Below are 27622 nucleotides of genomic sequence, written 5' to 3' on the forward strand. Positions count from 1 at the left end.
AGCTTCACATCCAAGTCCGTATACTTAACCTTTTTCTTCAGCCTCCTAAAAGACAGTGGACCTCTGTTAACAAACAGTCGTTAGAACTGTTCTCGCTGGTGCAAAATTTCAAAAGTTTAGTCAATAGTTGTTTAAACGTAACCGACTAACGGGCGAATTGATCTCAAACGAACGGTTGGCTGCGGTATTAGCCAGCTTGGGCTAATGTAGGCGGGGTGGAGCGTAGTGGGGGTCTGAAGGGGAGGGGGAGGGGTTGAGCGTCTTGGGTTAGGAATGGAATAAGCAGGGAGCGAGGACTTAGTGCCCAAAGAAAGGAGTGGTTCAGTTAAAAATCAGCTCTAGTGAAATGTGCACTTACAGACTGCTAGAGCTCGCAGACAACTGCTCAGTGACGTAATGCATTCCGGGCCTCATCTGTTGATCCCGTTTTTGAGAACCACAAGCCAATAGCGTCATACACAAAATCAATCAAAAAATCTCAAAAACCGCGGGACTAATATAATTACAAAATTAGTTTGTGAGTAATTAAAAAATGAAAGCGAGAATCGTTTTTGAAACTTCTGCGCATAGATTTGAAACCGAGTATAACTTTGTGAAAATAGAGAACTTGCAAGTAGATACCTAGAAGCCTACAAAATCAACTATTGGTGCGCTCCAAAAACATCGTTTCTTTTCCCGTTTTCATAACGGAGAAGTCATTTTCATCCTATCTGCACCTTTTTTCTCAAAACAGAAATCTTTGCAGTGTTCACTGGAAAAAGTTCATGAACACAGAGAACTTAGCAGCAGAAAGCTAAAAATGGCTCGTCAAACTGCCGCTGAGTGAATGTACGTTGATGGAAATTTCAAGAACCTGGTTTTCACACGAGGTATTCGAACCCCACAATTAATCAATTTTATGGTTATATGAAGTAAAAATTGTCTTGATTTGGAACTTTGAAAGAAGATTGTACAGATTATTTATGTTACAGATATATAGAACAGAAAAGGATCGTATTCGATCCGTTCACTATTGCCGTTGAAAAACGTTGTTTTTTCAGTAGTAATAAATCCAAAAGGTAATGATGAGTACCTTGAGTTTAATTGTTGGGAGACAAAACTAAAAGCACAAAAAAATAATATTTTGTGGGAAGTGTCAAAAAGTTATCAAGACAAACGATTCACACTGAGTTTTTTTTCTGGGAATCACTTTTTTTCAGTTAATCCTAAACCTGTTTTTGGGAGCACAAAACTAGCACAGATTTGACCACCGAAATTTTATCTAAATTAAAGATTTTGCTGAACTACTTGTTAAAATTAGAAAACTGCTTCTTGTCGTTGGAAAAGAACTAATCCAAATTACTCCAAAAGTAATTAAAAATTCGTTCAAAAAATTACCTTAATCTACATCCTGTTGATTATCTTTTAAAATAAAATGTTAAATTAAAAACTAAATTTGAAGTAAACATTTGTTCTGGAAAAACGCCAAAAATGGCCTGCAACCATTACGCCTTCTTTATCAATTTTGTGTGTTGTAACGGCTGCTCTCCTTGTGTTTCACAAAGAAAGTTTTACACCGCCCATTTCGTTCTGAGTGGTTACAAAATCTGTCCGGATACTTCGTTTAAGCAGTTCGCTTTTGTAACTGTTTATCCGCTCTGCTGTACTTACCGTTGCATTAACTAATTTAACTAACTGAGTTTTGGATTTTTTCTCAATCGAACTGGGTCCACAGATCACACAATACGGGATCTCTATATGTTTACCAGTTCAATCGTTTTAATGAAACAAATCTAAGGCGAAATTATATGCCTGAGAAGTGTTATGAAAAATTTCTTTCTAACTTAATCTTTGATTTGTGTGTTGCGATTTTCTCAGAGTACTCACGAGTTGAAGATTGGAAATCAGGACACAGGAAATTGAATTCACTGTGCGAGACGTTTTCGATACAAGACACAAAATTTGATAGAATATTGCTCAAGACAAATTTTTGTTATCAAGACACAGTATCAGTTTAACAAATTTACTGCTCAAGTGTTTGGTTTTTGCAAGACGCAGTAACAAATTTACTGCTCAAGATTATATTATTTCAACAAATTTATTGCTGAGGTTAAGTGCTAGCTCGAGTGGCCAGGCTGACAAGATAAATTGTGAGTTCTTATTATTGTTCAGTTTGTTAACAATTTTTTGTGCTTACGTGGCATTCGGCGGCTGCTTCTGATTCGCTATACACAGTTTTCTCGTAAAGGGGATGGATAATCCGGATAAAAATAGAACACAGTAATAGTTTTCGTCCTACGCAATTTTGTTATTCCTTAAGCTCAGCTCCAACATCGCCGGCCCTGTTTTCCTTCGTGAAAACATCATTGCCAGTTGGTAGTACTGGAGCCAGCTTCACTACTGGCCTCTTGTAGTATCCCTCTTTCGTTCGGATTGTCGCTGATCGAATCACTCCGTCGGAACCTTCAAAGATTTCCGTTACTCGACCCAGATTGTAATATCCACGTTTGTCACTGTCTTCCACTAACCACACAAGATCACCCTGCTGAAGACTTCTGTCCGTTGTGGTCTGCCATTTCTTTCGACTATTCAATGTTGGCAAGTACTCTTTACGGAATCTGTCCCAGATCAGGTCTGCGTAAGCTTGTGTTTGTCGGAAGAGCTTTCTATGATCAAGAAATTGCTCTGCACCTGATAGATACGGTGAACAGAGGTTCTTGTTGCCAAGTAGGAAACGGTTTTGAGTAATAGTTTTTAAATTGGTAATATCAGAACTGACCTGTGTCAGCGGTCTAGCATTCAGCGTCTGTTCAACAAGACACATCGTGGTTGACAGAACATCTTCCGTGACTGATCGATTGCCCAGCACTACATACATTGCCTTCTTGCAACTCCTAACTAGTCTTTCCCACACTCCTCCAAAGCGTGGTGCTGCAAGTGGGTTGAACTTCCATCTGATACCTTGTTGAATCAGATGTTCTTCAATTTGCCTTTTTTTCCATGCTGCTATATACTCTGCCAGTTCTTTTTCAGCTCCAACGAAGTTTGTCCCGTTGTCGCTAATCATTTTGACCGGTTTGCCTCTTCGAGCAATGAATCGCATAATTGCGTTCAGACAACAATCAGTGTCTAGTTTTGGTACAATCTCTATATGTATCGCACGTACAGTAAGGCATGTGAACAGACAGCACCAACGCTTTTCGTTTCTTCGACCAATCTTTACTGTGAATGGTCCGAAAAAGTCTACGCCCACATTCGCGAACACTGTTAATGCGACCAATCGCTCCTCAAGTAGATCTGCCATTACTGGTGCCTTTGTTTGGGCTCTTCCCTTTCCACATCTAATGCATTCGTTTTTAATCGATCTCAAAGCATTTCGTATGCCTAGGATCCAGAATTCCTGCTGAACTATTTTTCTGACATGTTCAGTACCTTCGTGATGACTATTCTTATGTTCATCTCGCAAGAATAATTCAACTACATGGTGCTTCCAATGTAACAGTATTGGATGCTTGGTTTCGAAGTTCAATTGACTTTTACCTATTCTGCCTTGAGCACGAATAAGTCCTTGTTTGTCTATGAATGGTGAAAACTGGAGGATTTTTCTGTTTTTTAGAATTTCCTTTTCAGCCTTGAGAGATTTCATCTCTTCAGCAAACGGTTCTTGCTGCAGTAGTCTGAAGATGCTTGCTTGCGCACCCTCTTTTTCTTCAACACTTAGTGTTTTGTTGCCGGTTTGTGTTTTCTAAATACGCGCTGTTCGAATGCCATTGTATTTACAAGTCGATTGAAATTGCTGAATCGTTCCCACTGAATCATCAGCTTCATCGCTTCAACCTTTGCTGAGAAGACCATTTGATCGTTTTGTTCGTCTGAAGCAAATGTAAAATTCACCTGTCAAGGCCATTCGTTCTCTCGTTGCTTCAACCAGGCCGGCCCAGTGAGCCATTCACTTCTCTTAAGTTCGTCAACATTGATCGCTCATGTCCCGATGTCAGCTGGATTGTTAATACCATTCACATGATTCCACTGTGAAACATTAGTTGTATCCAAAATCTCAGCAACTCTGTTTGCAACAAACACCTGTTGCTGACGGTGGGAGCTATGAATCCATTGCAGAACAGTAATGGAGTCTGTCCAAAAGTTACAACTGTGAATCTTCGCTTCGTGTTCCTTCACTATCTGTTCTTTAAGTCTCACCGCCACCACTGCTGCTTGTAGTTCCAGGAGTGGCATGGAAAGGTGTCGCATCAAAGCAACTCTGCATTTTCCGATTACAAATGCTAAGTCTGCTGAGTATTATTTGGGCTTTGAACGTAGGTATGCCACTGCGCACATTGTGTCTTTAGATGCGTCGGCAAACACATGAAGTTCCCATTTATCCTTGGCTGTGCTGAAGTATCTTCTATCAATGCTGGTTTCTGCTACTTCTGGAATCTGGTCTTTCCATTTCAGAAACTCTTCTTCTTCGTTAGTTTCCACTGACTTGTCCCAATGTTGTCCATTTTTTGTCCAGATGCTCTTCAGGAGTCGTCTCATATGAACACTGAATGGTGTAAACAGTCCAAGAAGATCAAACATTGAAGAAACTAGAGATAAGATCTTCTTTTGGGTGATTGGGGTCTCAACTTCTTTGCTTGTACCTCTACAAACCTGTAGACTATCATCGATAATCGTCCACTGAAGCCCAAGCACTGATGAACCTTCCTTGCTGAGTTCTACATCAACCTGATTTGTGTTGCTGATTGATCTCAAGTCCTCTGGGATTGCGTTGGTTACCACGTCGCTGTTGGTGATCCACTTCTTCAGTTCAAATCCATGTTTTGAGAGAAGAGGTTGTAGTTGTTTGAGAACCTTGATTGCTTCCTCAGGTGTTTCGACTGACTTGATGAAATCGTCCATGTAGAAGTTGTTCTGGATTGTTTTTGCTGCAATTGGGAACTGGTCCACGTTATCGATGGCTACTCGTTTCAGAGCGTAGTTGGCACATGTTGGTGAACTTTTTGTTCCGAAAACATGACGTTGATACTCGTAAATTTGCACAGGTTCGTTGACTGTTGGTCGCCACAGTAATCTCAAGCAGCTTTTATCCCGTTCAGGAATTTGCACTTGCAAAAACTTTGATTCAATATCTGCGGTTAGGGCTATTGGTCCTCATCGAAAATGAATATTGTTCCAATCAATCCGTGTAGTAGGTCGGGTTCGGCTAACAACTTGTCATTTAGGCATATATCCTTGTATTTTGCTGCAGCGTTGCAAACACGGCGAACATTACCTGGTTTGCTGGGGTTTATTACTGGATGGTGTGGCAAATACCATTCCTTTCCGAAAGTGCCTTTGACTTCCAATTTACCAAGGATCTTCACAAATCACTTTTCAACATCTGTATCAATTGACTGTTGATACAATTCTTTTAACTTTGGGTCTCGTTGGAATCTTCGTTCCACTGAGTGGAGCTGACCAAGGGCTGAGCTGTAAGTGTTTGGAAGATTGGGTTCTGGTTCATTCCAGAGCATGCCCTCTTTGTACCGCTCGCCTGTAAACTTTGTTGTGCTCTCTAGAAACTTCTGAGCTTGTTGCTCGTTCTTTGATTGATTTACAACATTTATTTTGGAAGCATATGTTTCTATGTCCCACCATGATTGGATATTTTCTGCCACTTTCACATCTTCTGTGGAGGCAAAATGACAAACATTTTGACTTTTCTTGCCTGTCATGGGACCACTGACTACCCATCCTAATTCTGTTAAGACGGCGAATAGCTCACTCCGTGTTCCAATCTTATAGTCCAATGGACGTTGAATTTCGTAGGCATCTTGTCCAAGTATGATACCTACTTCCATCAGGTGAAATGTTCTGTTAGTGAGAACAATCAGGTGGCTGAAGTTGTTCTTCAGTTCCTTGTAATCATATGTCGTGTTTCCCAACGCGATTGATGGGTGTGCAAACGCTTCAATCTAATGCACCTTTGAATGTAGTCCCTTTATTGTGATAGGAACCTTTTCTGTCCTCAAATCTTGCGTCCCATGTATGCCAGCTATGTTCAAGGTAACGTCCGTGCCTTTGGCTTGTAGTTGGTCCTTGACACTTTGATCGATGAATGATACTTTCGACCCACTATCGACGAAAGCATAGGTAGTCAACCTGTTACCACCGCTCTGAACCAATACCGGAACTATTTGAAGAAAACTAGTAGCTTGGTTAATCTGGTTGATTGTTGCTGCGCTTATATTAACTGCGTGACTACCCTCGTCTATTTGGTTTTCTGAGTGTAGCAGCCTGTTGTGCTTTTTGGTACATCCATTTATACCGCACGGGTGGACTTTACAATCTTTGATTGCATGCCCTTTCCCCAGAAATCCATAACATAAGCGTTCTTTTCTCACTGCCACATAGCGATCGGTGACGTTTATACTCTTAAATATTGGACAATTCCATAATTTATGAGTGCCATTCGCTTGTGGGCAGTTGTTGTTTTGCATTTGCTTCGTCTCGTTCGCATCGAACTGGCACTAATATTTGACGATTTTGAAAATCGTTTTTCCTTGTTAGCGTTTGGTCGATCATCTTCCTTTCGTTCGCTCTTGGTTGATGGCATTCCTTCATAGACAAAAGCCATTCGAGCTAACCATTTTTCAAGGAGAGTGGGATCGGGTCTATCTTCTTGACACTCGTCAACGAAGAAGAACCACTTTTCTTTCAAGATGCAGATCGCCCTCATAATTGTATTGCTTCAGTACATTAACTAGGTTGCTGATTGTTATTGAGTAATTAATTATAGCCGTTGAGTCGTGCAATCGCATTGGTTGTTGTTTGCACAATATGTTAACCTGAGCGTCGACAATTAGGTAAGGTTGCCCAAGCTTCCGTCCCAGGAGTTCCCACGCTTGAGCGTAGAACTCTCCCGAATAGCCCATTCCTGATATAGCTGACTTTCTTTGCTTTACCTGTCAGCAAAGTTTTCAAGTGGCTCATTTTCTCTGAGTCGGGTATATCGCGATGGTGAACCGTTGCTTTGAACATATTTGGCCACTTCGGCCACTCTAGGGGGTTTCCGTCGAAAGAACTTAACTTCAACGTAGGCAGCTGACTACTACTGCTTGGTTTATTGCGCTTAAACTCGTCTTGTTCCCGGGCTGCGCTGGCACGCTCTCCACTTGGTGACCGTGACTTAATTACACCTTTGCGATTGAAGCTTAACCTGGAATAATTGTTGTCGATCCTGGTTTTCACACGCTCAAAACTATAATCGTGCAAGTTGGAGAATTTTTCTGAGTTATCGAGCCAACCGGAAACATCTTTGTTCTTCGGGGTTATCCAAATGAATGGAGATCTACTTCGAATACTAGGGGCTGCACTATCATCAGAATCTGATGCTCTTGCGTCAAGAGCTTCTTTCTCGTATTCCAGTTTCAGTGCACATTCTTCTTCAAAAAATTGCATCTCTATTTCAAGCTCTTTCCTTTTCAATACGAATTCAATTTTCTTCAACCTCATTTTTGATGCAAAGTCTTTCTCTAAAGCCGCAAGTTTTTCTGCTTTTTTAACTCGTTTATCAGAGGAGGCCTTTGAATCATTTTCCTTGTTTGGGTTTCCATTATCAACAGTTTGATGAGAAACTCCTACAACAGACTGTGGATTCTTAGCGGCAGTTGGTTCTGCATCGCTTGTCAATTGAACAGTTTGATTCTGTTGATCCATCATGTTTGTTTCTCCGTGGATATACGGTAACCTTGTCTGCGTTCAAAAATTGAAAGTAATTTTCTTTTTCGACTTTGCGTTTTAAAGAAATATCTGGGTCTCGGAGAGTCTCAGCTTTCTTATTCACGAGTTTTTGAACTTTTTCGTCCAATTGCAGTATCTGCTGATAAAGAGTCTTGAGCTTGCTTGTTCGATCTTGATTTTTAATGAGCTCAATCCTTCTTTTTGTCTCTCAAACCAGTTGTTTCGCAAGTTGTTGATCTGTCGATCGAAAACGCTTTGACTCTGTGACGAGAGTCACTTCTTGTGTACTTCGGGACTGCAGTTTGAAACTCTACAGCTCCTTTGTTTGTTTGTTTTAATTAAGTTTTGCTTTTCAACGTTCCTTTTTGCTTTGCCTAATTGGCGTGGCGTTGTTGGATTGCTCATTGGGTTTTGTTCTCGTTCGTCGATGACTTCGTCACTTCGACTGTTGGGTTGGACAGCAGTTTATTCCACTGTCCGGGTCGGCGGACCAAACGTAACGGCTGCTCTCCTTGTGTTTCACCAAGAAAGTTTTACACCGCCCACTTCGCTCTGAGTGGTTACAAGATCTGTCCGGATACTTGCTTTATGCAGCTCGCTTTTGTAACTGTATATCCGCTCTGCTGTACTTACCGTTGCATTAACTATTTTAACTAACTTAGTTTTGGATTTTTTCTCAATCGAACTGGGTCCACAGATCACACAAAACGGGATCTCTATATGTTTACCAGTTCAATCGTTTCAATGAAACAAATCTAAGGCAAAATTATATGCCTGAGAAGTGTTATGAAAAATTTGTTTCTAACTTAATCCTTGATGTGTGTGTTGCGATTTTCTCAGAGTATTCACGAGTTGAAGATTGGAAATCAGGACACAGAAAATTGAATTCACTGTTCGAGACGTTTTCGATACAAGACACAAAATTTGATAGAATCTTGCTCAAGACAAATTTTTGTTATCAAGACACAGTATCAATTTAACAAATTTACTGCTCAAGTGTTTGGTTCACAAATCATAAAACGGTCAGAAATGCAAAAAAACTGTCCATAGGTTTCCAGCTTGAAATTCCAAGAAAAAAAGTTAACCATAGTTCTGCTAACCAAGGATTAATTAGGGTTTCTCGTAGACTTCTTAGTAATCCATTGTTTTCTATATGTTGATTAAGAAACTGACTAAACAATAGGCCAGGCTCTCATAAGTTTTACCGGAACGGTATTACGCTTTTTCTGAGATGTTAAGATCGCAGATTTCATTTATTTTTATCTTTTTTTTCTATTGAGTGCTTTACTAAATACTGAAGCTGATATTTACAAACTTAGTTGATACAACCGGATACATATAGACCAATGAGTTTAAAAAGAATACTTACCACATATACAGCAAATGCGATACTGAGCTCTAAATAATACATACAATAAACGGTTACTTCTTACAGAATGAAGTAAATAAGACCAATTGAAACAAAAAGATCAATTAAATTTTATCGAAAATTCACAGTATATACATATCAATACTTTCTGAGTATTTTGTCGAAAATTTTTTACTGGAATATTTGGATCTATTCTGTTTTGCCCCCCCCCAGCTTAGTGGGTTGATATTTTTACGCCCCCATGCGCACGTGCTGTTTTTTTTATAGTAACGATAGTAACGTGCTATATAACAACATATAATTTGTAACTGGGAGCGTAAAAAACACTGGGGGGGAACAGAATAGATCCGAATATTTGATAAAATTACTGCTTCTTGAGCAATCGGTTTCATATTTATGAAAGCGATAGTTCAGCGGTGCCCTTATCTGCCTTCCTTTTTTTGAATTTGAGGAAAAATCTAATTAGAGCAGTGTTTGCAGCCACACCATAGTTGCAACCGTTTGGATACCTCAACAGGCAGCTAATTGTTTAAATTACGCCATCATCATTTGTTTTCATTACTTAATACTTATCTTTGAGTTTGCTCTGAAATTGTTTTTTTATGTTTTTTCAGTTAACTTTGTTAATAAAAGAGTATTCGATTTTCTAATGAGACATATTGTCTTCAATTAATTGTTAACGGTTTTACCGGTTTTATGGTTAATTTTTTTAACATTAGTTTTTAATTTTGTCAATGGCATAACTGTTTCACTTTCCAGAATAAATGATTGGATCTGTTTAGACGTTTCAGTTTATAGATAACTATTTTAACGATTTTCTACATTCTCTTAGTTTGGTCACTTATTTACATTATGAAAGGGCTTCACGGCTCTCAAACAAGAGAAGATTGGACCTAATTTAAATGATTAGTTTTTTCAAGACAACTTTGAAATGCGGATATATTCTGCTTCGGCCCCCTAGCTTAGTGAGCATACATTTTTTATGACCCCAACCAGGCGAACGTGCTATTTTCTTACATAGTAACGTGCTATATACCAACATATAATTTGTAACTGGGGGTCATCGTATTATTTGTAACTGGGGGTCATAAAAACACTGGGGGCCGAAACAGAATAGATCTTGAAATGCTTAAGTTTTCACCAAATGCAGACATTACAAATTTTTGATGAAAAGCTTTTTTCAATTTCCTTAGCCCTCTTATCATTGGTAGAATATATATCTATAAAGCAAGCTATCACAGCTATTTTGTGGTAATCTTCCATGTTAGAACGAATTTTTCTGTTTCTTTCAATTGTTATGCAACGAATGAATTTGAAATTTTCAAATAACTTTGTTTATTTTGCATGCATGAAATGTAAAAAGTCCAGCTTCTTCAAAAGTTTCAAAATTTAAACTATAAGTTTTCCTTCGTGTGAAATGAAAGAATTTGTTGACTCAACAATTGATTGAGATTTTCAAGGGTTTTTAATAGTACAACATTGTATCTCTGCGTTAAACGTGGTGAGCAACCAAAATTGGCTCAACAAAAAAATCGAATTGGCATAGAGGTCCTAGTGCCCTTGTCATAGAGGATTGGAGGTGAAACAATGGAAGTTTTACAGAACGAATGGAAAGATTGCATTTATGCCTCCAAAAACTGCGTTCATTTTATAAGCCAATGATTCAAAGCATTTCTGTTCATCTCCGCTCAAGTGTACGTTTTTCAACACCCGCTTGAAAACGATGAAGTATTATGTAGCAAGTTATGTTAGCACGTGGTCGTGAGTTGGGATAACAAATAGTGTAGGCTAATCAAGCTAAGAGGAGGCATGAACGGAGCAGATCCGATATGTTACAGAAGATAAATCTCAATTTTGATAACTCTCATTAGCTTTCCATTTGTATTGTACACATCTTGATTTATGTGCGTATATATCTTATCAAGTGTCCCAATATAATTGATGGAAATAAATAGGGTACCTGAGATGTTTGGATTTGATAAAGTGTGCCATCTTCGCCATGGTTATTCGGTTATTAGGTAGGAATATTGCCATTTGCCACCTGTCACGTTCTATCTGACCCTCATACGGCAAAAATATTACTTCAAATCCGTGATCCGAATTATCAACATATTCAAACGTGTCCGCTTTGTTCATGTAAAGAACTGAAACCTTTTTCCCCATAACGTTAAATGTCCCTTCTCTTGTAAGTTTCTTCGGAAATTCCATTTCCCATTGCGATTTCATGTAAACTGTATTGCATACATACAACAACGAATCTCGCTGCGTTTCGTGAACAATTTCTCTAATTCGCCCTCTTGTGGCCTTTTTCAGCCATGCGTTCATGGCTTGTGCAGCTTCAGTTTTCGAATCAAAGTTTGCGTGAAGGGCCTCAGCTTTGAGTTTTCGTAAAATAAGGTTTCGAAAAGTTGGGTTAATTGGGTATTTTGCATGAACAAAAACACCGTCAGTGTTATGTATGCGAAACTCTCGATCTGTAGTTATGTGGTCTAAAATCATCGACGACTCTTTAACTGATTTCTCAATCGTTTCTTTAACTTTTAATAACTCGCAAATTTCTTCTAAAGTTTTCTCTTTTGATCCGACGCTCATCATTCCGATTGTAATGTAAGCTGTTACAGGCGACATTAAAAAGTTTCGATTTGAGTTCGTTTTGTACAACTTTGCGACAATTTCGTGGCAGAATTTATGCAACCCTGGGTGCATCCAACTTTCATAATCGCCGGTTTTGGAAAAACCCTGGACGTTACATTTCGGCACGTTGAAGTCGGGTGTTTTAGACAGCGTCGTGTTTACGGACATATCGGTGGAATGTCCACTTAAATCCGCTTTTGAGTTTGGTTTGTTTCCAGTTTTGTGAGATTTTCCTGCCTGGGATTTTGTTGGTTGAGATTTGCCCGTTTTAGCAGAGCTGGCAGGCCGGCCAGGGGATCGGTTTCTGTCTGCCATTGCTGTTTCCAATTAGGGTGTATTTTTTTTCAAACTTCAAGGTCAGTTGTGATGTTTTGTTGTCGGTATTGTCTGTTCTTCTTGGGTTTTGTCAAGTCTTGTTTTCAACGCGCATTACCGGGAGCACGTGTATTTTCCTTCGGTGTAATTAGAAGTCAAAAATTTTGAAATCCGGTGAAAATGTGTGCGAATGCAATTTTATTTGAACTAAATTTAAGATTGCATCTAAACATAGTTGTCCTCATTTCAGCTTCTTACTACGCTGAGAGCGCGGTTTTTTGGGTCTTTCCCATTATAGCCCCCCCCCCCCCCAGCTTAGTGGTCAGATAACCTATAGCCACCCCAATCATGGTAAATATACCATAATGGGGGGCTATATTTTCATGGGGGGGGGGGGGGGGGGCTATAATGGGAAAGACCCCGAAAACGCGCATCATCCATTATTAAATAGTTACAGCAATGAGTTCTTGGTTTGATGTGTTTACCCAATAATCTGGAGCTACGATGGGAAGGGCATCGATTGGCATTCTGTATTCCATTTGCTCCAATGACCAAAATATAAAAATATAATTAATAATACAGTGATTTGGATCTTTTCCGTCCAAACATAGCATAACGAGGGGGGGGGGGCGCTATAATGGGGAAAACACAACTATCCAGTGAACCGAAACTTGATACACCTTGATAAAAAAACATACTACATCTTGGTAAATCTTGCCAAGATCTTGACATGACACGTACCATGAAAATATCAAAATTTGTAGGAACTTGCAAGTTCTTTGCATGGGTATCAAGAAACAGAACCTTGGCAAGACAAGCCAGAAGGATTAACCATGAAATGGCAAGATATACTAAGTTGTAACAAATAAAAAGATTTTTAAAAAAGCTTTAAAAAGGTTTTTAAAAAAGATAATTGGCAGTTATTCGATTTCATATGAATAAGTGCCAATTATAAAGGTTTCCCAAGAATTATCAAAAATTGTCACAAAGTTTATCTCCCCTTAGTTTATTACCCAACAATTGAGCCTAATTTTTCCAGTATAAAATTTTTGGGTCTTTGCTGTTTGTGACCCTCCAGTACGTGATGCAACCTCCAGTTACAGGGCACGTGCCGTTGCATATTAAATCACAGTGTAAAAATATGGCACGCGCGTCTGGGGGGTGCAAAGAATAAGCACCCATTAAGCTGGGGCGAGAGGGGGCAAAAATGGAAAAGATCCAAATTTTTAGATGGGTGCCAGATCGGTATGTACATAGTCCCCGCCTTATACGGGACCACCGCAGGGAAGACCTTATAAAAACCTAAACAATTCTTGAAAATTAGTCAACATCACAGTCAAACACTACTAAAAAAGTTTCTTTTTGAGGAAAAAATAAGCTTTTGTAGCAATTACACCACAATAAAGGGATTTCTAGCAACATTTTTATGTAACCTTTTAGTTGTTCCCATTCCGTTTTGGTGGCATTTTGCTCTTTTTACGCCTATATGCATAAAAAAAATTGAATTGATTAAAAATAGACTTAGTTGCATATGTTTGAGGTAGTGGAGATAGAAAATGGACTTGCTGAAAATGAGTTTTCACATCAAGTAAGCGATTGTAACTTTAATTCAGAAGCACAATCGGTCTGAAGTTGAAACTTTTGACATAAAGCGTCCTAAAATTCTAATATTTCTTTTTTGGCACTGAATTGTGTCCAAAAACAAACCAAGGATCAGGTAGAGACTTCTTATTGGAGATTGTTGAAGTTGGCTATTCAAAAGTTTTTTCTCACTTTCCTTCTACCAGATAAAAAAATGAGACTGACTAGAAACAAATTGATATAAAGCCGAAACAAGAAGTAAATTTTTTTTGACATTCAAAGATGTCCGGGTGCCCTTTATTTTTGGGATAAAAGCTAATTATGAAAAAATTATGGTTTTAAGACTCAAAACTGCATCTGATCTGCTTTACACTTACTTTGCTTTTTTAAAGTTCACTAGAGGTTTTTGGGATCTTTTCCGTTTGTGCCGCCATTACGTTTTACTCCCCCAGTTACAGAGCATGTGCCATTGCATTGTAAATCATTATGTAAAAATATAGCACGTGCCTCGGGGTGTTTCAAATAATACGCAGCCACTAAGCTGGGGGGGGGGGGTCGCAAACGGCAAAGATCCGATTTTTATTTTCTTTTCCGGGAACTAGATTATCACTACATCACAAATAATTAAAACTTTTATAAAGATTTGTCAGATTTTGTGAAGAGCTGTCAAGAAATAACTTACCAAGATCTTATCAAGATTGACCATGAATTGTTGGTATTTCAAGTTTTGCAAGAGATGTCAGGATCATGCACGTCTTATCAATGTGTCTCAAGTTTCGATTCACTGAGTATGCCGTAATGTGGGGGCTATTAAAATCTTGTCTTGGCAATAATTGGAAAAATCCTTAAAATTTTGTGGAAAACCACTTGCACTTATTGAAACATGTGGCGAGTGTACTCTGTCAAGTGCCTTTAAAGCAACTTACAAATCATTGATCACTTACAAATTATGTATTTTAATGTGGTAGAGACCCCGTACTTACTGATGTGTTTGCGAAAACTGGTTTGCCACGGAGTTAACGGTGTTAAAAATGAAACTGGATACCTGGCTATTGAATATGGATTATCCCTTAATGTGAATTTCAACAAAAATGATTTTCTTATCAAAGAGAATTAGAAACAGTTCGATTTTGGACTTTGCGTTAGCGATGCAAAGCGTGAAGTTGACAAAACTTTAAATTTGGCGTCATATTCATCTTGGTAATTGTCCGGATTTACGGTGCATACTGTGAATAGATTTCAGACAGGTCAGCTTTCCTAAGTCATGGCAGACAGAAAAAAATTTTAACACAATAATACTATTCATTACTATCAACAATTCAATTGATTCTATCTATGTTCTGCCCTGGAGAATGAATTCAAAATCAAAATACTAACCGATTGCCAATATCTAGCTACCTCAACAGCAACTACTCATGCTAGCTTCTGTTTCAGAGAGATGTCGAGGTTAGAAATGGCTCAAGAAGACCCACAAGGCCAGAGTTTTAATTTATGGATCAAAATATTTTAAACAGGGCTGATAAACTTGGTTACTGTGCCTTGTGAAATATAAAAATTTGGTTGTGGAATATAAAACTAATGAAAAAGGGATGAGAAGCTTCCTATGTTGATTTTGTGCCAACTCAAAATGGCTGAAATCAATGGGGATGATGATGATGAAAATCTATGGCCAAATAACTAAGGAGCATTTTTCAATACTTTGGGGTAAACCGGTAATTTGGTTACGAGGTTTGCACGAACGGTGGAACCCTCTGAAATTATCCACGCAGATATGTTGTCTTTTCATAATTTTGAGAGCAATTGCTGCAAGTAATGGCTAATACCTAATATAAGGATTTTTATCTTTGTATGGTTAATGACTTTTTTTACTGATTTTTAAGTACTGCTGAACGAAAGGAAAACAACCTGGATCTGCAGCCAATTGAGCACGTAGCAACCAACCAAGAAATAATCCATTTTTGTTCGTATATGCCCTCATACTGAAGATATATATATATTTTTTTTCGATTCACTTGTCACTGTTAAAAACTTTTAGCACTCGATTCCAACCCTGTAAGAATGCTCTAATTCGCATTTTGCTAGGTAATGTTTTTTTTGTAAATAATTAAGGAAAGAAAAATCCAGACAACAAGAGCAGCAGTTTTTATCAATTTATCAATTTTATCCATTTTAGCCTTTTAATGTCAAAAAATTGTTTAAAAAAGAGGAACGCAAGTGAAACTTCAAACAAGAACACATTTGTAACTCAATTGGCAGCTGAAAAAAAGCACAACTCACTAAATTTATATAAATTTCTGCCTCGTTATATGGCAAAACTATATTCCTTGTACAATAATTGCTGATAGTGAAAACAGACTTCGAAAATTTTAGCTGTTGTTTCTTAAATACCGTCCCTGTTTGTTTTTGTATAACGCAAAACTCCACAAAACAGAAGTATGAAGAATAGTTGCTATACCAGGTTCAAAATATCCTTGAAAGAAGAAAAGATTGCCTTTCTAGACTACAATATTTCTGTGTTTCGTTTTCAAGCATTTCAAAAAAATATAATCAAATTTTGAACCATTTCACTAGGAAAAATGATAACTTCCAAAATATTTGATTTAAAGTAATTGTCCCTATCAGCAATTAAAATTTTAATATAATATCTAGCTGTTTTCCTTGAATCAGAACCTCTTCGGTTGATCTTGAGTTATGTTTTGGCTTCAATGCAGTTATGAAATTTACACTGCTAGTAGAGTGAAGTAGTTCTGCATTGATCGGGCGCACAAGGGCGTAGAAATTTTTTAACCGCTTATACTTTTAAATTTGCACGGCTGATCAGAGATGTATTACTTCAAAAATGATAAATTTGGAATAATAGTTGGACAAATTTTCAAAATTTATAAAAAAAAATTCCGGAATTTTTGAACGAAAGTGCTGAATGTCATACATTTTCAACTTCAAAAGCCAATTTGCCACGACATCTAACCATTTGCCCAATAGTCATAAATGTCAGAGCTGAAAGCCAATGGCAAATTTATAATTCTGCCTATAACGTATTTTATGTTTATTCTACAATTTTTTTGGTTGCAGGGTACATCCTAAAACCACAGAGTATCATTTTTCCATGCATGGAGCGTTTTTTCTTTTTATAGAAAAATATTGAAAAATAAATGTCTTTTAAGTTCCCTTTTAACAATCGCTCCTAAACTTGTTGAGCGCAGAAATAAAAAGTGAGCAGCTGAAATGTCTTTATACTTGATATTTTTTTCTGGTCAGAACAAAAAATGGAAGCGTCTTTTCGACCGTGGATTATACTTTAATCAATTTTAAGTTTCTGGTATCTGTGAAAAAAATCGATAGAGATTTTTTCAAGCCCCTAATTAATTTGATCCAAACCCCAAAATGAAGAAGTGGAACATAATTTTTTCGATACTTTAGCATAGATAATTGATTGCTTTTTTTGTTACTAATTAATTATTTGACAATTAAAATGGTTATCATAACTATGGTCGTCAACACAACAGGTCAACGGTTAAATGAATCAGCTGCCATTTCTTCAACACGCGAAACAGGATTTTTCGTAATTTGTTTTTTCTTTTCTCAGGTGGAAACAAAAACTCGTGAGTGGAGGAATTTACATTTCTCTTGTGGATTTTCTGGATTGCCTCAACAACTGAAGTTGTCCGCTCTTCATCAGGCAAGAATTGAAAGATCAGAACTGGTGCTTTAAATCAGATGACTTTCAAAGGGCCCTTTTCATTTTGTGAGCTCACAATTTCTCTAAAAATCCAGCGGGGATTTTCATGGTGCGCTCGCTAGCACCTTTACAGCAGAACAATGAGTTACAGCTACTGAGAGCGACTGCGCCAGCCTGTCAAAAGCCATACAGAATTCCTCCGATTGATAGCTTCTGCTGTCTGAAATTGTGGTTATTTGTTTCATTTTTTTTTCGAAAATTGAGAACAAATGACGTAACACTACCACGTCCATTGGAGCGAACGTAACACCTTGCGGATGATTAGTTGGCTATTGGATCCTAGACGAGTAGTGTTGGTGATTAATAATGTTAAAACAATTTTTGAAAAAAGTTTCTCGCCATAGTTTGTGGAACGATCATACTTGTAGTTTGCACTGAAAAGCATAGAAACATCTCGACGGTGTTCATTGCCAATGTTTTTTTTCAGTATTTGCATCAATAGTGAAAGCCATAAATTTTCTCACCAGCTGGAATTAGTCTAGGGGGATTTATATCCATCATACATGAATTTTGACACAAGGTCTTGAACGCACGGCCAATTTGAACGATCCAGGGTCTGGCCATAAGAATTTGGGGTCTGGAATAATGCGATCTTAAGACATTTTGGTCTGGAAGTACCTAATCATAAGGTACCGTACGGCGAGGACCTCGACCTGAGCATTGGTGTTTTCTGCATTGGCTGCAAAATCATCTAAGATGGGTTTGTTTTGAGAAAAAGTTTCTTCAACATGACCTCTTCGACATAAAGATTGAAGGGGGGGGGGGTGTTAGAAATCTATTGAAGGGGTAGTGAAGAATTGACCGATTTGGGTAGTTGTTTCAGCAGTCTCTGTTCAGTATAATTACCTGCTTATAAGAGAGGGGAAGACAGCATAAACATATGTGCGAGAGTGTATGTGAGTGTTTGGGCTGTATTTACAGTAGCAAAGGGCTAGGTGTTGTAATTAACTGGAACTAGAGGAAGCATTTGTAAACAACTAAGTAATTATTAGCTGCCTGAAATCTTGTGTTTAATTTTAGCTTGTGTTTTTTGCCCTTTTCAATTAAACAAACGCCCCGTGAAGCAACTGCACTTGTAAATACTCCAATGTTTAACACATTGCCACTAGCAATCTTTGACATTTAATTGGCAGTTCACAATGCTGTCCTGTGATTGGTCAATTTCAGAAGCAGCAAGCAGAGAGGCTGAAAAATCTGCACGCTTACACATATCCGGCAGACTGCTGCGAGTGGCCAGAAAGAGCACTTTTTGGACAGAGCCGCCTAAATAAACAAATCACTTCTTTCCTTGTAACAACAAAAACCAATCGATCTTAATTGTCCACCAAAATAAACTTCCCACTCATAAATAATATCATAAACTAACTCAAAAATTATTCTCACAAACTTATTCATTTCAACCTCAGTTTAACTCAATTATCTCAATTTCAACTTGTTCAAATATTTCGTTTTTTCCAAAATGGCCGCAAGTCCGATAAAATCTTTCGGAATAAAAGACTTGCTCGGAATTTCAGAGAAACCAACTCACCAGTTACCAGATAAAAATATTCAAATTTCCAGTCCTGGAAAAATTTCCTCTTTTTCGCCCACAAAACCTCTGAAACCTTCCGTAACAGAGTTAGATATGTCCTTACCTTTTAGTTTTCCCGGATTTTGTTCTGAAAATAGTTCAAAATTGGATTCCGAAAACTTAATTGCTCATTCCACAGCCAATTATCTTCACTTTCATTCGTTATTAAACTCAATTCCTGTTCAAAATGCCAATAACACCTCGTCCGAACTTCTTTCTGGAAGTTATAACGATCTGGCATCTCTGATGTGTTTACTCCAAAAGTCAAACATTCCACCAATTTCTTCCAATAGCTCCCAAAATGTTAGTAACCTCAGCAACGTCCCGATTCCAACGTCGTCAATTATTCCAGGAACCCCAGTTGATGTCAAGACGTCCACTCAGATATCCAGTTCCAATCATGAGCAGGTGTTGATGCAACAGGGAAACGTTGATCTATGGGAATGGAGTCGGATGATTGCGGCAATTGGGAACCAAACAAATCTTCCGTATCAAAGCTCAGGAATCGGGCAAACAAGACCGGAACTGGTTCCTGGTCAAGTATCGCCCGCGAGTTTGGCAGAAATTAATGTGGCAGTTTTGTTGGCCTCCCAGGGACTGATTCCCCCGTTAGGTCTTGAATCTCATCAGATGATAGTCTCACCTAACAAGCAATCAGGTAAAGTTATTACTTGTTCAAAATTTGAACTAATTAATTCCAAAAAATCAAGTCCTACTAAGTGTCTTCTTCAGGACAGTCCAAAAGAAACTAACCATATTAATAAATAGCTTTATTAATCCAAACCATATTACAAACCATATTAATCCTCATGCAAAACAGAAGTTTTAGAAAAATTTTTGACATATGTATCAATTTATTTGTACTCAAGCCGTAATATTTCCTCAATTTTTTTGCTATCATCCAACTATGATCAAGATTGTTCAGGCGCAATTTTCGGTGGTCAGGATAAAATAGGCGAAAGTTCCTTGAGTCCCGCTGACGTCTCTAAGTATTCCCAAATCCGCGAAGTTTGTAATTTGTGCAGAATTTAAATTGATTCAAAGCCTGAAGTCTTAAAACATTTAATAATTTTTACCGTAGTTGTTCTATCATTCTAATGCATCTCTTATTTCATACAACAAAACTCTGTTTTGGTAAAAATGACCCCTTCATCACTGTACAAACCGATGTCAAAATCTAAATCCAGGTAATCGTGAAAAAGTATTGCCTTCAATTAAACTCTTTTTTTTCAGTTCCACTCTCGTCAACTCCTCCCTTCGCATCCCACCCACACTCCGCTTCCTTCCTCTGCTCCCCAAGAGATCCCAGACTGGATCTTCTGGATCCTGTCAACCTACAAGGAATGAACAGCCATCATCTACCCACGCACCATCACCCACATTTGGTGGGAGGAGTCGGGGTTGGTGTGCCCAACAGCAGTAGTGGAAGTAATGTAGGGGGTGGAATTTTGAGCAGCGATTCCTCCTCTGATGTTAGCCCAAGTGGAATGGGTGGAGTCATGGGTGGAATAACTGGTGGAGGTGGTGATAAACCACACAAAAAGTGCAGAAGGAGGCACAGGTTTGTAGAATCTTTTCCACAAGCTCATTTTTTGTTTGAGAATTAAGACATATGACGTCTGTGTACAAAAAAGATTGGGTCATTCATTTTTTGGACACAAATACAATTTTTGCCATCGATGGCTTATGAAAAGACTGTCCTGGACCGATGTTCGGTATGGAAAGAAAATGGCTCAACTTTATTATTTTTCCTGAACTTATCTGACCTGGAGCTAAAATTACTGTCGCCGAGTTTGGATTATTGCATATAATTTACTTGATAAATGGTGGCCCGGACTCTAGTGTCATGGAATTTCAGTACTGATCCATTGTATTCCAATTCTAAATTGTCAAAACAGTGCTTCGATCAGTGTTATCTTGCTATCTCGGTATGTGCAGAATGGATATCATATATTTTTTGACTGAAAATAGACTGAGCATCTCTGTTTTCTATCCTAATCAGACTGAATTGTAATGAATTGTCCTGAACTGAGCTGAATTGTTTTTGATACAGGACTATCTTCTCAAGTGTACAAGTGGATGAACTTGAGAAGGCATTTGAGGAGGCACACTACCCAGATGTACTCCAGAGAGAGACCCTCTCTGCCAAGACAGAACTGCCAGAGGACAGAATACAGGTCACTTTCATAATAGTCTCTCACTAGCTATCTATATTCAACCTAAGCCTTTCTTTCTTCCACCTTAATCTGTCAGATACTTTTTAACCTATACGGCAGAAGCAAAATTGTAGTACTGCAACAGCTTCAGAACAACAACGTTGATAACAAATTTTCTTATTTAAAACGACAGTACCAAAGCGTTCTTCAATTTTTTTTCTGTATGGATGACTTTTATTTGGACCAAATAAACAATTTTGACTGAAGTTTGATTGATAAATTTTTTGCTCCACAAATTTTGAAAATGTTAGCTGACACGGAGTTTTACCGATGAGTTTGAGCTAGGCATAGAGTTATAGGGTCGTATGATAAAAATTTCAAACTATAGATTTTTGTACTCCGGGCAAACAGCTATTTATTGATCTATTACGTCAAAAATATTTGAAAAGTGTCTTTGACGTAGTAGCTCAGTGAAACTCTAACAAAAGGCGCGTACTTACTACAATGTTAGGTCCACCACCTATCCACCTACACAAAATGATACCGTTCCAAAAACGAGCATTGAATTCTTCTGGGGTTTTAATCCTAGACAACTCTGCTACCTGGTCCATAATTTTTCTGGCATTAGGATGATTTACCCAGTGACATTATACCCAGGCCCGTTATAGCCAACCTGCCATTTTACCCAATACCAATTTTGTGTCTCCCCATTGTTAATTTTACCAGAACGACTATTTAGTATAATAAAATCTGAGGGCCATGACCATGCCTCAGTGCCGTGGTTCTTGATATAAAACTAACTATCACAACCAAATATGAGATTAAATTATCCGCTTAAGTATGTTAAAACATCTTTGCAATAGTGACTTATAATTTGTAATCAGATTATCGAATGAAAACCTCAAAGGGCATTGTGCAAATCGGCAATAGATGAAATTGCATTGAGTATAATGGTATTTGGGTAAAATGGCAGGTCGGGTATAATTGCATTAGTTAAAGTAGACTTCGGTAAATTGTCACGTAACCATTTTTACTATATCTTTTGCACTCTCTGTCAATCTCTCGTTTCTATTACTAATAACTACAAAGTTTTTACTAAATCCTCGACAAATGTCTGAAATTGCTTAGAGATAACAAAAATACTTGCATAAACATTAATTTTATTAAGAAGACGTTTGGTTGCGCTATAGCATCAAGCAAAATTTTAAGTATTTTTTAAAGTATTTTATTAACACGTAATTTCAGTAAATATTTCTGCTTGATGTCGACAACAATATTTTCCTCAGGATAATGACCACAGTTCTTTTTTATGATCGCAAGCAATGCCTTCTATTTTTTTACACTTTACAATTGATGGTGTTTGAGTGGCAATTTTTGCTTCATTTTGCAAACCAAATTATGATTCTTCAACCAGCTTGCTAAAAGGTAGTTGTTTGACATGATTATTTGACGATAAGATTTGTGTGCGAGCATTTCTGATTAAACGATTTGTATGATTTAGAAATTCATTAGAGTTGACGAAAACTGCCATGGTGTATCTGGAATTCACCAAAAACACTTGGATTTTTTTGCTTGTAAGCTGTACTTTTTGAACACATTTAAACATTAGGCTTTGGACGGAATTTGAACCTCACCAAAACTTTTTTGTACTGTTGAGTTCGCCAAGTTTATCGCCAATAACAATCAACGGATTACAGGTCTTTTTTATTGATTGGTGTTCGTGTCATGCTTCCTATTATTTTTTATTGCTGTCACATAAATCTCTCATTCACAATTAATTTCTTAGCAACTTCGTGTGGGCTATAAATTGCATTTTTTCCTCTGGAATCACCTGAAAACAATTGCGCTTTTTCTGATGGTTTACAGTTTTTTCCACGGACAGAAAGTCAAACAGTTGCTGGAATAAATATAGTTGCGGAAAATATAGTACTTGTAGATTTTACTTCTTACTTCATCATATTTTTGGTCAATCCTGTTTTTTGGTCCTCTTAATTCTTGTTTAACTTAATATTTTAAATGAGAATCCTGTTTTGTTTATCAATCCTGTTTTTTGGTCCTCTTAATTCTTGTTTAACTTAATATTTTAAATGAGAATCCTGTTTTGTTTATCAATCCTGTTTTTTGGTCCTCTTAATTCTTGTTTAACTTAATATTTTAAATGAGAATCCTGTTTTGTTTATCAATCCTGTTTTTTGGTCCTCTTAATTCTTGTTTAACTTTATATTTTGTGCCTTCAAAGCTGGAAGTTAATTGTTTTTTTAATGTTATTCTTTTTACTTTAACTCATATTCTGAAGGCTATATTCATGGATAGCAACTGAAATGATTGGCGCGAAATTGATCTTGATTATTTTTTGTAACTCATAATTCATAACTTAGGTTATGGCTAATTTCTGGGTGGCTGACTAGCAGACCAATCAGATTAGAGCACAACAAGTTTCAGACTAATAACCATGCCTGTTTAGCATTAGTTAGCACAACAAACTAGTAAATTTTGTTTTGTTGATACTTCCACTCTAGGCGAGGCCTCTTAATTCTTCCCGATCGAGGCAGGCGGCAAGAGCCGAATAAGAGAAACAGCACTTGTGGGGCGCTACTGGGCTAAAATAGCCCCAAAACCAGCACTCCTTACAACAGTCATTCAAGCCGAAGCCAAAAATAGCCGAAAACTTTGACAACCAAAACTGAAATCTTCGCCTTGCATTATTTTTAGGTTCTTTGGTAATGGTTTCATTTTAAAAATTCCAGAGTTAGTTATAGCAACAGAAGTGGCTATAATTAAAAGGTAATTTCAAAAGGTTGAAACGAAATACGATCATCGTTTTCTCGGCAACGCCATCTTTACTAAAATTTTTCCGTTTTGTTGCTAATTATTTTTTTTACTATTTTCTAATTTGCTAATATTTTGTTCGATGTGTAAGTTGTGAATATAGTCGCAGTCAAATTTCCTTCAGATTCGAAATTGCATAATTCAGCTATAATGAAGTCAAGTTTTGCTGACTTTTAGTTGCGATTGTTGGCTATTTCTGCTTTGTATTGCAGTCTGTTTTGTGGTTGATCGGTTAAGTTTCACCCGGAACCCTCCCCTCCCCCTTGTGGCCCTTAGCACTGGTGCATACCTGTGGGTATGTATAGAGAAGCGAGCCAGAGTATTATGCTACAATGACAAGTGTCAACTGGAATGACAGACACCGAATTGTTAATCAATAACTTGTCCGTCCCTCACCTAACTTCCCAGCCCCCCGATGTAATAACCACAAACAAATAGTAATAAGAAGAGATCACTAACTAGTTTAGTCAAGTAATTACAGGTTAATTTATGCTCTAATTGTACACTTCACTGTATCACACTGTGTTACACGTGTTCTCAATCGCTGCTACCAATTACTGATCTATCAAAACAATATTTAATTGAGAGAGTGAAAGACTATGTTGATTTAGTATTGATTTATAGTCGGTCGCTCCTTATGACTTCTTTCCTGTTCAGAGCAAAGTACTCTCATTTGATCATTTCATTAATATATTACCATTGCGAAGTAATTAATAAAGTCATTAGCGAAAAAATTATTGTCTCATTTGCAAGCGAACATATCCGCGCTCTTTTCGAGTTGTATGATTGTCCGATCATTGAACCCTAACCATAATTGTATGTTGATCATGATTCGTCTGCATAAATTCAGACTAATTTTTATGAACAGAGTCTGTACATGTCTGTACAGAGTAAATGTGCAGAATTGTAAATTCATGATTCAGCGCTGAGAATGGAGTCCAGACAGTATGTCGGTGTTGTTGATTAGTCATGAAGATAAACATCTCACAGGCATTGAATGACATAGGAGCATATACATGGTATAATAGATCATTATTGGTCGTTTTATAGTTGTCAGTCAATAGTGATTGTATATTGTCCAATGGTCGCACACTAGATATAATATTTACAAAAAGGTGCGCGATTTTTAAGAAAGATAACTACTAAGAACAGCCCGAATGAAGGCACGGAACATAATCTAAACCATCATAAAACAGAGCGGGAACTGAGAAGACCTCGTAGATCAAATGATCTTTCCTTGAGAATGGTTCTGTAAGATTACCAAGAGACAAGGAACAATTCTTGAACGATTCTAACAATATCGTGTCAGATAATCAAGAGGTTTGAGCAAATAAATTTACGAAAAATTCTTATTCAATTCCTTGAGTTAAATAATACAAGATTTTTGAACTAAATTAACTGTGAAAATTTCGTTAATTAAAGTCAATTAATGTCTCGGAATTTTCTTTTCGAAGACTGAAAGTTTGCACAAATTGAAATTGCTAACTTCTCCAATTTTTCAGCTCTTTCATTGTGCTATTTCAGGTGTGGTTTCAAAACCGTAGAGCCAAGTGGCGGAAGAAGGAAAAGAAATGGGGAAAAGCCTCCATCATGGCCGAATATGGGCTGTATGGTGCCATGGTCCGACATTCTCTGCCCCTCCCCGACGCTATTCTCAGGAGCCGAGAGGAAGATGACGACGATGATGACGAAGATGACGATGACCTTGACGAGAATCAATCAGAATCCGAGGACACCTCGAATGACGTCACTCTAGGCAATGATGATAGCCGCAGATGCCACATTGATTTTGAAGGTCAAAGGTCAAGTTCAGGGGTCACAGACAGTGGAGAAACAGAAGATGTGAATAAACAGGAAAAAACTTTGTCTCTTCAAAAGAAGTCCCCGAAAAAGAAAACGAAAAAAGAACCGATTGCACCTTGGCTGTTAGGTACGCTATCAGAAAAATATTTAAAACATAAATTTCGAGTGTAATTATTTAAACCACCCATTTTTTTTAAATCAAACACTCTTAATTGCTTAAATTAAAACCAGTGGACGCATTAGAACCAGTTTAATTAGGCAACGACTAAACATGAAATTGTTCTCAAAAACGATGATTTTTCGGATTGAAATCACAAATAAATTGCCATAGTTATACTTAAAATGTCAAGCATTTAAGCTGTGATTATAAATTTTGCTTGTCATCCTTTTCCATTCGTCAAAGTAACTATTAAATGTGAATGAGCATCATAACTGTAATGGAGCATCTGTTCAGCCCCCACATTTAATTCCCTCAGCATGATAATCTCGATTGATAAATTCAATTTCATTACTACTGCAACAACTAATGTCCACTTTCTGAATGAACACAGATTTCACTCACGCCGAGATTCTCCGCACGTTTTACACGATCGAATGTCCGAGGCGTTGTTTGTGGTGCGCAATCTTGTTTACCACAATTTGTTTACTATTATTTACTCTGTTATTTTTGGTGTCACACAGCGTGTACTGTTATTTTGGTATAGCGCTACCAACGCAGAATACAGAGATCAGTCTTTTAGTGAACTTTTAAGAGATGTTTTAGCAATCACAGTTGGGAATTACGCTGTAATTAACGGATTAAGAGTGATTAACTTCTTTGATAATAAAAACAATGTGATAAAATAAACAAAATGTTGCCAACTGAGTAATTATAGAAGTTATTGAAAAAAACTTGAAATTAGTAAAACTTAGGAACTTCCTTGTTATCTTCCCAACTAAATGTCTAGGAACATATTAAAATCCAAGAAAAAAAATATTGTATTATTTTGACATGAAAAGTTTTGAAACTGAATTGCTCCAAGTCCTTAATTTTTACTTTTAAATGTTTTTGACATAATCTCAAAATTTAATATTTTAATATTTCAGGTATGCACAACAAATCTCTACAAAGTTTGAATGCTTCAAAACCGAATAAACATCAATCGACATCAAGAACTGAAGATGTTTGATCAACACATACACACAACTACAGCTCAATAAAGCCGATTGTGAAGAAAAGACATTAAGTTCGAAAACTACCGGATGTTTGAAACGTTTCGTGGAAATTCTATTGTTTACTGGTTGTTAAACACTTTAGTAATTCTGTTCAAAGTATATTATAACACATAGATTTATTTTACAAATACATTTTTCCTACAAATTGTTTCGTCCGTTTAAACCAGATGAAAATAGCTGCAGTTGGCGTCTGAAAATAGACAGTTTTACCGCTATACCATGGAAATGCTACAGATAATGAAGATATCTGCGAAAATAGATATTTCTTCAAGATCGTTGTTTCTGTATGAAGATGAAGATAAAAATTCAAAAGGAAGAATTTTGCTGTTGTTTATCCAAAAAAAGTGTAAAATCAGTTAAATTTTCAATGCTGCACAATAGTTGCTGTCTTTTTTTGGAAAAATAGCCAAATCTGTTTGGTTCAATTTTTTTTTAGTTTTGTTGATTTTTACTCATGATTCTCAACTTCTCGTAGTGTTCGCGAGCGCAAAAAAAAGTGTATATCTTTTTTTGGAAAAGAGGAATGCTCAATAAATTTATCAGACAGTTGTTGCACTAGTACCACATAAACTTCGCCGAGACTTTTCCACGGATTGAGCAAAGGGGAGTGTAGTTCCAAACAGTCGGAAAAAAACAAAAAATCCATTAACATAGTCATTGACAAAAATTGATAGACGAGAGGTAAGGTGTGTGATTCACGCGCCAAT

The 27622-nt window shown here is 37.3% G+C and overlaps 2 protein-coding genes across 2 annotated transcripts in view; one reads left to right on the forward strand and one right to left on the reverse strand.

Moving 5' to 3' along the window:
* The window catches only part of LOC142338358 (uncharacterized), a 28746-nt gene extending 16565 nt beyond the window's left edge, over positions 1-12181 (reverse strand). Inside the window, exon 1 of the mRNA XM_075388072.1 lies at positions 11034-12181. Coding sequence (XP_075244187.1) covers positions 11034-12022 — 989 coding nt within the window. The 5' untranslated portion in view covers positions 12023-12181. The remainder of the gene's footprint in view (positions 1-11033) is intronic.
* Positions 12182-18535: 6354 nt separating this feature from the next.
* On the forward strand, positions 18536-27016 carry LOC142338359 (uncharacterized). Its single transcript, XM_075388073.1, has 5 exons — positions 18536-19570; positions 20146-20473; positions 20966-21089; positions 25422-25827; positions 26787-27016. Exons 1-5 carry the CDS (start codon positions 18802-18804, stop codon positions 26867-26869), a joined length of 1710 nt encoding a protein of 569 aa, XP_075244188.1. The 5' UTR covers positions 18536-18801; the 3' UTR covers positions 26870-27016.
* The last annotated feature ends 606 nt before the right edge of the window (positions 27017-27622 follow it).

This window comes from Convolutriloba macropyga, chromosome 4 (genome assembly GCF_964194025.1).
Source record: "Convolutriloba macropyga chromosome 4, txConMacr16.3, whole genome shotgun sequence".
NCBI lineage: Eukaryota > Metazoa > Xenacoelomorpha > Acoela > Convolutidae > Convolutriloba > Convolutriloba macropyga.